At 42.1% G+C, this 14,386-nt stretch overlaps 1 protein-coding gene across 5 annotated transcripts in view; it reads right to left on the reverse strand.

Annotated features, from left to right (window-relative positions):
• Positions 1–14,386, reverse strand: part of CAST (calpastatin) — a 94,942-nt gene that overhangs the window by 25,816 nt on the left and 54,740 nt on the right. For all 5 annotated transcript variants that reach the window (XM_054031917.1, XM_054031915.1, XM_054031916.1 and 2 more), the window contains 11 exons: positions 13,450–13,548; positions 12,249–12,329; positions 12,104–12,157; positions 10,798–10,893; positions 10,601–10,696; positions 9,774–9,875; positions 7,766–7,849; positions 6,163–6,210; positions 4,760–4,864; positions 4,361–4,462; positions 2,805–2,906 (listed from right to left, as the gene is read on the reverse strand). In XM_054031917.1, the coding sequence (XP_053887892.1) occupies positions 2,805–2,906; positions 4,361–4,462; positions 4,760–4,864; positions 6,163–6,210; positions 7,766–7,849; positions 9,774–9,875; positions 10,601–10,696; positions 10,798–10,893; positions 12,104–12,157; positions 12,249–12,329; positions 13,450–13,548 (969 nt within the window). The remainder of the gene's footprint in view (positions 1–2,804; positions 2,907–4,360; positions 4,463–4,759; positions 4,865–6,162; positions 6,211–7,765; positions 7,850–9,773; positions 9,876–10,600; positions 10,697–10,797; positions 10,894–12,103; positions 12,158–12,248; positions 12,330–13,449; positions 13,549–14,386) is intronic.

Consider the following 14,386-nt stretch of genomic DNA (forward strand, 5'->3'; position numbering starts at 1 on the left):
CTCTTCTTCCCCCTCTCCTCCCCCTTTACTCTGCGCGCCGCATCCTCGTTCCTCCCCCCGTCCCACCCCTTCCCCCTGCCCGCGGCAATCAGCTGGTTTGCAGCATTCGGGAGGCAGGGGAGAGAGGGGGAACCTGCGCTGAGTCCTTGCTCCTCCTCCCTCCCTCCTGAACACTGCAAGCCAGCTGATTGCAACGGAGGGGAGGGGAGGAAGGGGAAAGCGCTGATCCATGGGGTCTGCTGGCGGGCCGGAGGCGCTAGCGGGGGGGGGCCATAGGAGAGCTGATAGGGGGCTGCCAGCTATGGACAAAACAGGCAGCCAAATGACATTATAGCAAAGCACTGCACAACTTTAAATGGAGCATGTTCTGTAATCGAGCAGGGACATAACATCGAAACAACGTTAAGTGAGAGGACATTAAGTGGGGAGTTACTGTACAGGAACCTTGACAAAGCAGTAAAGAAACAATGCAAAAAAGATAAGCAAAACTGGATAGAAAGTAAGGCTAGTGAAACTGAAGAAGCAGGGGAAAGAAATGATACAAGAACAGTCTACATGATCCTGAAACAGTTAACACAATATGGATCAAAATTCAGAAGTGTCCCAGTGAAAGGGAAACAAGGAGAAATTTTGAAAACACAGGAGGAACAAGAAAATAGATGCGTGGAACACTTCAAAGAAGTGCTAAACCAACCAGAACCAATTACAAGATTGGAATTTAACAATGATAAACCATTAGACCTAGATACAGATGTATCTGAGGTAAAAAGCTAAGTAGTAAAAAAAGCATTGCAGAAGCTGAAAAACAACAAGGCACCTGGGTTTGGATGGCATTCATCCAGAGATGCTCAAAAATGAAGGTGAAGACGTGGAATCAGTCATCTGTTCCCTGTGCAACAAAATATGGACGGAGGAGAAAGTGCTGGAAGAACAGACCCTCGGTATCATAATAAAGTTACCAAAGAAAGGTGATCTAAACAATTGTTCAAATTGGAGGGGAGTAACGCTTCTAGCTGTCAAAGGTGAAGTATTAGCAGCAGTCCTCCTGAACAGGATGAAAGGAAAGATGGATACCACCCTACATGAACATCAATCTGGATTTAGACAAGGGAGATCGTGCATAGACACTAGTTTCACCCTGAGGTGGATTATTTAGAACACAATGGAATTCCAAGGCAGTCTTGCCATTAATTTTGTGGACTTTCAAAAGGAATTCAATAGTGTAAACAGAGAAAAAAATGGGGAAAATTGTGGAACAATATGGAATTCCAACAAAATTAATTAACATTATGAAGGCATTCTATACCAACTCAAAATGGTGCGTTAAAATGGAAAATGGATTCAGCAAGCCATTCAGCATCAAGACAGGTGTAAGGCAGGGGTGCGTCCTGTCTCCTTTTTTGTGTATGCTAGTCATCGACTATGAATTAAAACAATGCAATAGTGATACATATGGCCTAAAATGGAACAATTCAAGGCTATTTGATCTAGACTTTGCTGACGACATCGCTCTTATCAATGAAGATGCCAACAGACTACAAAAATGCATAAACCAAGTAAAAGAAGTAATGGAGAAGATGGGTTTGATACACAATGCAAAGAAATGTAAAATCATGTTAATGGGGAATATAGGGACAGAAATCAAAACTGAAGATGAGAAACTGGAGAAGGCAGACAATTTTACGTATCTTGGAAGTACCGTCACCCAAGATGGTACTAGTTCCGAGGAAAGAAGAAGAAGAATCAGGAGGGCAAACGCTGCATTTGGAAGATTCAAAAACATCTGGCAACTCAAAAACCATCTCCCTCAAGACAAAACTGAACGTGTACAAAGCAATTGTTATCGCCATTACAACATACAGCAGTGGGACATGGCAACTTACCAAGAAAGAGACGCAAAAGCTGGATGCATTTCATCACTAATGTCTGAGAAGAATGTTGGGAATAACATATAGAGATAGGAAGATGAATGAAGAAGTCAGAAAAATGACTGGACAAGGCACCCTCTCACAAATAATCTACAAAAGAAGACATCGGTGGCTGGGACATGTGCTGAGAATGGAAAAAGAATGCTTACCAAATACCGCCCTTGAATGGAAGCCAGAAAATGCAAGAAAGAAAGAAAGAAAGAAAGAAAGAGAGGAAGACCGCGAATAACATGGAAACGAACAGTTCTGAATAACATCAAGCACCTCAACATGAAATGAGAAGATTAGGAGAAAAGGGCAGTTGACAGGCAAGGATGGCAAATGTGGATAGCCCAATGTGCAGCAAAGCACAGAATGGACTAAGATCTAAGGTAAAGACATCATAATTTGGCCTCTTTCCCCCCACATCTCAACACCTGAAAGATCATCTGGAAGACACTGACTTTGAATTAGAGAGATTGGACCCTCTTTCAGCCTGGGACCAGTCTGTGTATTGAGGAACTGTAAGCTGCTTGTGTCATCTAGGATGGGAGATGGATTCAAATCTTGCTTAGTGTTTTTAAATTAGAATTAAGAGTGCAAATTTAGTTTTATTTCTTAGGTAACCAACTTTGATCTCCATGCCTGCGCAGGCGAGGGATGTGCTGGCCGCGGCTTCCCAACGCCCCCATTGGCCCGGGACGACGAACCGCAGCCAGCGGGGGCCGTGATCGGCCGAACCTGCCGCGTCAGCAGGTAAATAAACTGGCCCGGCCCACTAGGGTGCTTACCCTGGCGAGCTGCGTGCCGAACGTTCCCGACCCCTGGTCTAATACAATGTAACTCAGGATAACTACTTTTACAAAGTGTTTTTTGAAGGCCTGGCTATTTTAATACCTTCACTTTATCCACAGCAGATTTGTTTTCTTCTGGGTCAGGCTCTCTCTTTCCTAGACTACCACACAAGGCTTCCACTGCCTCATCTGACACACGTCCAGCCTACAAAAGCATTAGATGTTATTAGACACAACTGCAGTTGTATTGACATTAAGCTGTTTCTGAAGATACGTATTCAGAATTTCTAACCACAGATTATAAACACAATTTTACTTTGCAACCAACATATATGAAAAACTCGAGAAGATACAACTATCCATATTAATAAACTCAAAAATTATAGATAGGGCCCTACCAAATTCATGGCCATGAAAAATGCATCATGGACCGTGAAATCTGGTCTCCCTGTGATAACTGGCTATTATAGGAGGGTCACGGGATTGCCGCTCTTACTTCTGTGCTGCCTTCAGAGCTGGGCAGCCGGAGAGCAGCAGCTTCTGGCCAGGTGCCCAGCTCTGATGGCAGCACCACCGCCAGCAGCAGCGCAAAAGCAAGGATGGCATAGTATGGGGGGGAGGAGGTCACTTTTGGGCTGGCCTTACAGGTGGGTGACCGCCCAAGGCACCATGGTTGGGGGGCACCGTGCTCACAAATCCCACCACACGCAGACAGCCCAAGCGCTGGTTCCAGAGCTGGGGACGGGCTGAGGCACCCCAGCTGGGGACTGCTACCATATGCTGGGCTCTAGTTGCTAGTCCCAACCTAGCTGGAACATCCTCTTCCTCTGCATGGGCTGCTCCCAGGGCCAGGTCAGACCCACCTCTGGGAACCTCCACGGCTGCTGGCTGGGAGCCCAGCTCTGAAGGCAGCACCACTCAAGTAAGGATGTCAATACTGCAACCCCCTACAGTAGTCTTGCGACCCCCATCCCCAATTTGAGTTGGGACCCCTATGGTTACAATACCATGAAATTTCAAATTTAAATTTCTGAAACCATGAAATTTAACATTTTTAAAATCCAATGAACATAAAATTTACCAAAAGGGACTGTGAATTTGGTATGGCTCTAATTATAAATTGCCTTTTCCCCAAAGTGCGTCACTGAAGCACAGATTGTCTAGGACTTTGGCAGAGTGTTCTCCAGGTAGACATGATTAACAACTAGATACTTCCACAAGTTTTGATTTATATACTCCATGACTGCAGAGGTAGGGAGGTCTGCCAGTAATATAGTCTTCCTAAATACATAGGAGTGCAGTTGTTTTTTTTCATAAAATGTTTTATTACATTTATCTTTACTGGCAATAAAAAGTTCATAAACAGCATCATCTTAAAAAGAATTTAGGAAAGCATGTGAAGCACATACTCTCAAGCGTAGTGAAATGATTGTCTCTTTCAAGAAAAAATGCCAGGGGTCATCACAAGAGTTCAAATCACAGGTGTCCCTTCGGAAATTCAATCTATATCATATAGATAAACCATGAAGAGATTGTTCAGAAGTGCTTGACTGGGAAGTTTGCAATAGTATCCCACAAAGCCATACTTCTTTAACTTTTCACAAAACAGCGTTGTGCTTTTACTTTAGCACCAATTCCGATTCTCTACAGGTTACTCACTGAAGTAGTAGTTGATGGAGCTGATGATTGCACAGTAGAAACTGCAGAAGAGGAGACAACTTCCTCTGCAGGAGCCTTTGCAGGTGCAGTAACTGCAGGTTTCTGAAAGAAATAAATGCAGCGAACTTTATTAATGCACTGAAGCACTAAGCGATGAAAATCAGAAAAAGAACATGGAGATATAAACCTTTCAACAGAATGCAGCGGAGAACAGCTCATGGAGAAAATAAAAATGAGGAGATTTTTCTGGGAAGAGAATATTATGGGATACAGAAACCAGAGAACCATGTAGTTTTTTTGGTAAGTGTTCTTCTATCCTAAAATTGTCCAGTGAAAGTGAAATTGAACACTGAATATTAAGATGATTTTTTTACTTAAGATCAAAGAAGACTTACTTACTTTAGATGTGTCGGTGGGTTTAGATGGTTTAGATTGGGCTGCAGGTGGCGCAGGACAGACAAAGTCTTTTGAGAATTCATCAACAAGATCAGATTCACTTACAGGCTGCAATACAAAATGGACACAAATGCGGTACAAAGTGCCTGATACAATTGTTTTTATTTTACAAAAATTCTAGATTAACTTGCTTGGTCAGCACCTTTTACATTTTAAAATATACTACGTAGGCATAGTTAATGAATATTTCTTGAGAAAATCCTTTCCAGAATTTGTCTAGTTTTGTAATTAAAAATTATTTTTACTGGAATAACATTCCATTTTAAAAATAGTTTACAGTGTTACCGAAAAGCAAAGTATAACTTATTTCATGAGAGGATTCTAAGCTTTTAAAAGCAATAGCATAAATGACTTAGGCTATGTCTACTCTGTGCGGTCTACACTGACATAGCTACAGCAATGTAGCTATGCCAACCTAACCCCGTAGCATAGGTGCAGCTTATGGTGAGAGAAGGCATTTTTCCATTGCTGTGGAAACAGTAACTCCCTGAGGGATAGTAGCGGGGTCCACAGAATCATTCTTCCGTCACCCTAGCTGCATCTACACTGGGAGTTAGGTCAGCATAGCTATGGTGCTCAGGGGGGGATGAATTTTTCACACACCTGATGCCGTACCTACATTGACTTAAAATTTAAGTGTAGATTAGGCCTAACATTTAGTATGACAGCATACTATATAACGTTTCAAGTACAGATCACGTATAGGCAATGGGAGGAATATGGTATCAGCTTTTATTAGCATTCATGTAGGTTCTTTTATTTTTTTTGATGTTTTGTCTACATTTCTTTTATCTTAAGAATAAATGTGCTTACTCAGAAAGAGCTGTGTGGTAACTTATACCTCCGGCTATTACATTGTGTATCATCTTTGAAGAGAAGGCAAAAGAAGCCTGCTTAAACTGGGGATATCACAGTATAGTCAGGGGACTCTGCAGCCTGGAAATAACCCAGCCTGGTCAGGAGGGAGAGAGACGTATGTCTCCACCCAAGAGAGACGTGACACCTGAGGCACCTCTGTGGAGCCTAGAGTGGGTGCTGTAGGCGGATCACAGTAAAGGGGGAATACAGATGTAGTTGCCCAGAACTGCGAAGCATTTCAGTATTACTCAAGATCTACCTACAGAACAATAATATTCAACTTCAATATCAGAGACAGATGGCTAGAAAGTAAAAATCAGTTACACTTATACAGTGTGTAAACAAGTGCATCTATAAATAGGGACCAAGACTGTGTAGTTATACTAGGAACATAGGAGAATAGAGGACAAAAAGGGAAAACAAAACCAACCAACAGGAAACCACCAGGATATCTAGTGGCAATCCTATAATACTGTTACTTTTCTAACCTTAGGCTTTTCTTCAGGTTTTGGCAATAATGGTTTTCCATCTTTATCCTGCAGGAAAAAACAAATATTGTTGTTAGTTTTTTTCTATTATTATAAAACATGGCTTCCATGCCATTAAACAATTGCAAGTTTAAGTTATTTGCAATGGGAAAGGTATCTAAACACGTACCCAGGAATTAAAGAAAACAAATGAAAATACACATTCAGCAAAATCTGGGCCATATCACATTTGATGACATGCACTAACAATACAGAATTCCATGGACACAGCATTTTATCTTCATGGTACAGGGTAGGAGCAGCAAGTCTCCTCACCCCCTTCCATGGGGCCTGCCAACAAAGTGAGGCCACAGAAACTGTGACTAGGCACAAAGTGAGCCAGAATATATTTCAATACTATTCTGGCAGGCCATTCCTACTACAGCATTTAAGCTTTCATTTACAGAAAACATTTAGTCCCAGATTCTCTGCTGCACCAACTTTTCACTCAGTGCAGCAGAGAGGAGAACATCTGGGAGCCTGTTATGGCTTCCTGAGTCTCAGGGCCCATACGTGCGGGCTACAGGACCACTGTAGGTTAGAGCAGACCTAACCAAACAACAGCTGGCAATGGTCTTCAAGGAACTGTATGTCAAGTGGGGAAAGTAGGAACACATCTCATTTTGGCCACACCACTGACATATTACGCCCCATAAACACAGACACCTAGGCCAGGGAATGGATGACATAGGAACCCGGGTATACTGGCTCTGCATCATCTGAAAGAACCCCCATATCAGGGGAATTCTCAGCTGGTCAGATACCGCTGCAATACCTGAGTGGCAAAAAGGAGTCAGAACACTGCTGAGAATCTAGCCCTGAGGCCAGTCACCACTGCATTACTCCAGTTTTATGTTGGATTAACTCAATATCAATTTAAAACAGGAGATAACTCAATAGTAAGTTAGGTCCTAACTCTGTAGTCTTTATGGCTCTGAAGAAAATCTTCTGAATGTCAGTTTATTTAGGTTAGCTTCCCAGGTCTGCAATTAGACACACAAAGTCTCTGAGAGGTAAAAACTGCTCCATTCAAAATGGAATGTGCTACTACTGAAACCTAATGATGACAGTTGAAATGTATACATTGTTAACTGCATCAATATTGATAATTTTGAACAAGTCTCCTTCTCTGTGTGTGCCCATTGGTAAAATGTGGATAATACTTCTCTATTGTGTTTGTCAGGACTTCATACTACATGAATGAGCCCCACAGACATATTTATTTATAGATATAAGTGACACATCCAGTTGTAAAATGGTGCTTCTGGCACTTTCATGAGAAACTATTCCAAATAAATGCCAATATTGTTTGCAAGTCTACATGTTCCTTTCCTCAACATCCATCACATTACTCTGAGGGACAGTGGAGAGTTCTAAGTGAACCCTCAAGGAAGGGGAAAGGGCTGGGGGGACACAGGAGCCATCCAGGCAGGGTGCATTCAGAGTTAGTCATTAATAGAGTTCCACCACTTTTTACTTTCCCCAACTTTACTGCCTGTGACACAACCACACAGCTAGTCAGACACCTATAATTTATATGAGAAAAGTAGAGATGAAAAATTACCATCGCTGGTTTCAATCTGTATTCTGGAGGGATTGTATCATCACGTTCACCAGCCTTATTTATTTTTTTCTCTTTAGCTTTTGCCTGAAGAAAAGGATACAAATATAGATGAACAGAAATTCCAGGAAAAACCACCAACAGTCCCTCTTCAATAAAGAAGATCATTCCAATCTACATTTTCTAAATGGCACTAAAGTCAGATTAAGCCATTCTATGCTTTGATGTCCTCTATGGTCTATTCATGCCAAATTTAGGTTAAAAAAACCCCATTGTTTTGAAATTAACACTAGTGTAGAACATGGCCATGATGTGTTACACTTCAAACACAACCCAAAGACACACAGCAGAGACATTAATATCACTGGCTACTGCCTCGACAGGCCTTCAGGGGGCGCAGTACAAAGCTCCCAATTTTCCTGGCAGCCTCCACCACCCTGGCCACATCAGTAGCAGAAAGAGATAAAGGATGAGTAGGAGTGTATCCCCTTCTCTACTGAGCAACCACCTGGAGACATGGAGTCCCAGCAGTGCACCCCTTTATGCCTCCAGAGTCCTTCCATGAGCTAACAAAGACTCAGCTCTTCTAGAGGCCCTCCCACAATGACTCTAGACTCTCCTGACAGTCAGCTCTTCTGACATCACATCATGCCTTCTATCAAGTTCAGAACTAGCAACAGCACTCCAGACACCTTCAACAGCAACTAATTCTCCACTGCCTTCCTGTCACTCCCCTGCTTTGTGCGATTACTGAATATGGAGAAGGGATAAAATAATGTAAAGCTAATAGGCGAGTGGTGTTAGATGTAAAGATAAAATTCAAAACATGCAAGGATTAAATGCCAAATGAGCACTAAAGTTAAGAGACATTGAATACAAAAATAACAGAAAAAAAGTCAGACAGGAACTATTTACAAGAGAAAATGCTATTAATTGTAACTCCCCCCTCCGACCCCCAAACCTAACAACTAGAGTTAAAAGGAAAAATAGTCAGAGAAAAGACAATGGTTAGAAATATATTTAAGTGTAACCGACAAGAAGCACACCAGTCATTACTCTGTCCCCTTCTCTGGTACATTGTATCTCATTTCTACTCTCTTTGTCTGTTTTTTGTCACTTAAGTAAGTTCTTATAGTGATCTTATAGTGATATAGTGCTGATCGCTGAAAATACAGTCCAGCTTGAGAGAATGTTTAAAGAACTGAACGCGAAAAGTAGTCAAGTTGGATTAAAAATGAACCAGTCGAAAATGAAATATATGAGATCAGATGTTCTGCCAAGAACCCAAATAACTCTTGGAGGAGAGCACATCCAAGAGGTCGACAAATACGTTTATTTGGGCCAGGAGATCAACATGCGCCACGATCAGAAAGGCGAATGGTCACGCAGAAAAAAAGCTGGATGGTGCGCAGTCAACGACATCAGGGACATCCTCCAAGGAAAGATCAGCAAAACAACTCGTGCGAATCTTTTTAACTCAACCGTGCTTCCAGAGATGCTATATGGCAGCAAAACATGGTCGCTGACGAAGACTGAAGAACATCAACTGTCTGTCACACAGAGGGCAACGGAACAAACATTTTTGGGCATTTCGCTCCGCGATCACATCCCCAATGAAATAATTAGGCAGCAGTCTGGAGTGCGAGATGTTGTTGTCGAAAGCAGGCTCAGCAAAATGCAGTGGACGGGACATGTGGCCCGACTCAGTGACAACAGATGGACTGCAGCTATATCTGAGTGGTATCCATGAGAACTGAAACGGCCACGTGGTTGGCCTCCAAAGAAGTGGGATGATTTCCTAACAAGGAGATATGGACAAGCATGGTGAAGGATGGCCAGAGCGAGAGAAGATTGGAAGACTTATTGTGATCGGCTCAGTCTTAACTGATGAAGGACCGACAGTCTACGTAAGTAAGTTCTTTGGGATATGGATTGTTCTCCTCTTATGCATTTGTACAACACCTAGAAAAATGGAGTTTTGGGAGCTGATACAATATACATTTAATTATACCTCTGAGACTTCTACAATGGAACCAAGGTCTTCTTTGGGTTCAGGTTCTGGTGCCCCAAGAGTATCAGCAAGGGCATCTAGTGCATCATCACTTATTGCTGCCTGGATTTAAGAAAATGTGCAAATCATATTGTGATTATTCATAAAAAGGCACAGGGTTTACCTTACATGTGTCTTCCTCTACACTCTGCATGGAGCTAAGCAGCATGCTAGTGTGTCTGCGCTCAAAAGAGATAAAATGGCATTTTTAATTTCTGCTCTGCTTCACCACATTTCCTTAACATGAGAGGGCAGTAGATGGCAACCTCTGATCACACCAGCAGCTTTTAATCAAACTAAAAACTTCCTCAAAGAGAGGAAAGCAGAGACCCCAACACTACAGACAGGGACTACTTCACTGCATGGCCTTAGCTGAACTAGAAATTACCTTATCTCTCCAGATATGGGAAGGAAAGGTCAGTTTTACCAATACAAGGAAATGAAATTATCCTGATATTAAACGCATCCCACACAACTAAAAAAAGCAAGCTCATTTTTGTAACCAGCTCTTATACTATGTTTATCGGGCCTATGGGAGCCCTGCAGATGACTCCATAAGCAGAATTATTTGACCCATGCAGGCCCAATCCTGTAACATGCAGAGAACACCTCCTAAGAGGCTCTCAGCACCTGCAATTTCCCGTTGTACTTAATATATTCAACAGCATTTTAACTGAAGCCGAGGATGTTCAACTTCTTGCAGGATCAGGCCCACATTTTGGCATGAAGTATGTTAACTACAGATGCATCATAATAATTAAATTAGTCAAAAAAGGGAGTATCTATACTTCTTCCAGTTTTGGTTTCTTCTCCTTAGGAGGAGCTGAACTCCTGACTGAACTTGTTGACTGTGCTTGTACAATTTCTCCTTCCTCTGTTGGCTTCTGTTATGTAAGGAGAAAATGAAACATTTGGTTACTGGCAAAATTTGCAAAAAGTGTAAAAAAGATAAAGTTAAAAAATTCTCAGTTGGCAAAATCAATACCTCTTTAAGAGTTGTCTTCTCCTCTCCAGGAGTAGAAGTACTGCAGGTAAAATCAGATGACAAAGCATCTGCAATATCATCATCTGTCATTGGTTTCTAAACAGAAATTGCATAGTAGGTTATGGTTAACATTCAAAGGTCAATGGCTGTCAAAACCTAGTTTATAATTCATGTGCACTGTGTGCTTACTGAAGTAGCAATATGTATTTAAGGGGTCATTGTTATACTTTTGTCTCAGGAAGAAACACTCCTACACTTCCTCATACACTTCAGATCAAAATGCAGCCTTTCATTTTCTTTTAGGTGTAAACTTATAGTGAAATCGAACTCTAGTCCAGGGATCAGCAACTTTTGGCACGCGGCCCATCAGGGAAATCCGCTGGCAGGCCGGGACGGTTTGTTTACCTGCAGCATCCGCAGGTTCGGCCAATCGCAGCTCCTACTGGCCGCGGTTCGCTGTTGTGGGCCAATGGGGGCTGTGGGAAGTGGCGGCCAGCACGTCCCTCGGACCACACCGCTTCCCGCAGCCCCCATTGGCCTGAAACGGCGAACCACGGCCAGTGGGAGCTGCGAACGGCCGAACCTGCGGACGCTGCAAGTAAACAAACCCTCCCGGCCCGCCAGCAGATTTCCCTGACGGGCCACGGGCCAAAGGTTGCCGATCCCTGCTCTAGTCTAAAGGAATGACAGTCAACCTGCCAGCAGATGTTGTGAAGGCCAAGACTATAACAGGGTTTAAAAAAGAACTAGATAAATTCATGGAGGATTGGTCCATCAATAGCTATTAGCTAGGATGGTGTCCCTACCCTCTGTTTTCCAGAAGCTGGGAATGGGCAACAGGGGATGGATCACTTGATGATTACCTGTTCTGTTCATTCCCTCTGGGGCACCTGGCATTGGCCACTGTCAAAAGACAGGATACTGGGCTAGATGGTCTGACCCAGTATGGCTGTTCTTCTTATGACCTTGCTAAGCACACAGATTTAAGCATTCTTTGCCACACAAAGTACTCAAGGATTCCTGCATCCATAACTGTCAATAGCTAGTTTAAGATTATCAGGTTCAATTTCTCAGAAGTATTTGGTTTAGTTGTTTCAACTTCTTTCAGTTTTCCAAGACCATGTATGTCAATTAAAAATTCGGTGCCAAAACTCCAAAAGCTTCCCATTGACTTCAACAGGAACTGCATGTGATCAGCACCTCCTGGAATTTGGCATTTTCTCATGTCAGAAGAAGTTAATTAGAACTTTCCCAAGAACCAGATGATGACCTATTTTTACCTTTTGAGATGTAAATCTAACGTTACCTGAGGTGGTGGTTCTGTTTTTTCTGGGGGTACAGCTTGGTCATCTCCTTTACCCTGAAAGAAGAGTTATTTCTGTGGTGAATGGAAGATAATCCCACTATACAAGCAGAACTATTGCAGGTCTTATTTTGCTCACTTTACTTACCTCCAATAATTTTCTGTACCCTGGAGGTATAGAACCCTCCCGTTTACCCAGTTCTTCGATATATGCAGAAGAACATGAATCCTGCAACAAAAACAAGTAGTAAATATTGTTGTATTAAGTGTTTGTTGAAACCAAATTTAAGTTACCAATTTACAAAGATAACTATATAAAATGGCATTCTACCCTGTAATAAACTGGCCTTCTCCCAGCTCACAAAGAACCCACTACCATACTCAGAATCTCTTTCCAAGCAGTTTTATTCTTCTAACGCAGGCAAAATTAACAAAACCAGTTCCTCAGCCCACCCCGGGCTACAGCTCCCAGTGCACTGTCCCCTTTGCCTCTTTGTCCTTCCTTCAGGAATCTTCCATGCTCTGGTTGCTGAGCCCCACATCACCCAGAGCTTTTTCCCTAGCAGGTTCCCACTTCCTCCTCTCCTTGCGGGACTGCCTGCTGCTCCTGCTTCTTGCAACTTTCTGGCTCTGACTCATCGAGTGTCTCCCCCTTGCCCAGGTACCCTCTTTTAAATCTCATTGAGGTCAGCTGACCAGTCACAGGTGTACTGGCCCTGCTCCCTCTTCAAGGGATCAGCCACCCGGTGATATACTCACTAATGATACTTCTGAGAAAAAAGAGAAAGTCAAGTACAATAAATGGTCAATCTCAATCTTTTAATGTAGATACAGATAAAATGTGAATTTTAGATATTTTTGGAAACACCTCTGTCTACTCCACTCTCTTACTTCTCCATTACCCTCCCCATCAACTGCGATTGCAACCTCTCTTCTCCCCCCACATCCACATTTAGAAATGAACGTCATTGTCTCAGATTCCTAATGCTCTACTATGTGACAAATAAAAAAGTAAGTAGAGAGAATTCCCTTCACCTATCCAAGCTTTTTTCTCTCCCCTTTCAGCAGCTTTGATAAAAACATGTTCTTTTGTAAATCTGTCAGACAAGCCCATATCTGGTGACCGATTCAAATAGCAACTTTTTTCCAGTTTGCTAACACTTCACCATTGTGTTCTACCGTAGATCTATAGTTGCAACATTTCTTAACAGCTAAAAACAACACTAGTATCGTGTGGGAGGCATTCCTTATGTTGTACAGAGAAATTGTGAATCTATTTCAAATGTTATGAGATCACAGGGATAATTACTCAGCCCGTATGATAACAAGTGAGGTAAAAAATTCAATACCGTAATTTCTGGACCAGTGTAGACTGGACTGGGAGGGACATGTTCTTCAGGTCCTCCTAGTGTATCTATCAGGTCATCTAAGGCCTTATCTACATCAAACTAGAAAAATAAGCAGACAGATATACAAGTTAAGGCACCGCACAGCATGTAAAGATGTATCACAATGTGTAGCATTAATGTAAGACTGCAAAGAAACAGAAAGACAAAAAAATAATCTCTCCTTAAACCTAACAACAACAACAACAAAATCTACATTTAGGTTATTATGCAAATACAGGAGTATACAAAACTTTACTGTTGTGCCTGTCGGCTCCACACATGCATACAAGGGAGTTCACTGAAATTTACAAGAATTTCTCACGTCTTCAGTCAACTTTCAGCAAAGGGAAGTACTCACGTCACATGAGCCTGGGATCATAGAAATCTGTCCATTACGTAGAGTCAAATCCAGTAGTCTATTGCTTGTTAATCAAATATATCAGTCATCTAGCTCCTCTTTATTTAAATCAACTATTACAAGTGACACCATCATGATTAAATTAATGTAGCTTTTATAGAAGGTCTTTTTTGTGTTATTAACCATGATAGCGACCCATTAAGATTGGCCTACAGTGAGGCAGAGATGTGAAGCCTGGCCAACTTCCAAACTGCAGGGGAGCCAAGGTCAGGATTTGGCCCAATAGGAAAAGCTAACATGCAATAAAGAACTGTTCTAGCTCTAGACTTTTCAACTGCCCCCTCTCCAATAGATGCAGTATCAGTTTTGTTTCTAGTTCTACTGGTTTAAAAGTGTGGGAGTGTGAAATTCTACTGATTTTCCCTTAATCTGATAAAATAAATAAAGATCAGATAAGACTTTGATAAGGTGCAACAGAGTGTCAAAAAGCCACAATCATAAAGAGACTGATTATTTCTGCTAAAAAGGAGAGTAAGAAAA

This window comes from Malaclemys terrapin, chromosome 6, assembly GCF_027887155.1.
Source record: "Malaclemys terrapin pileata isolate rMalTer1 chromosome 6, rMalTer1.hap1, whole genome shotgun sequence".
Lineage (NCBI taxonomy): Eukaryota > Metazoa > Chordata > Testudines > Emydidae > Malaclemys > Malaclemys terrapin.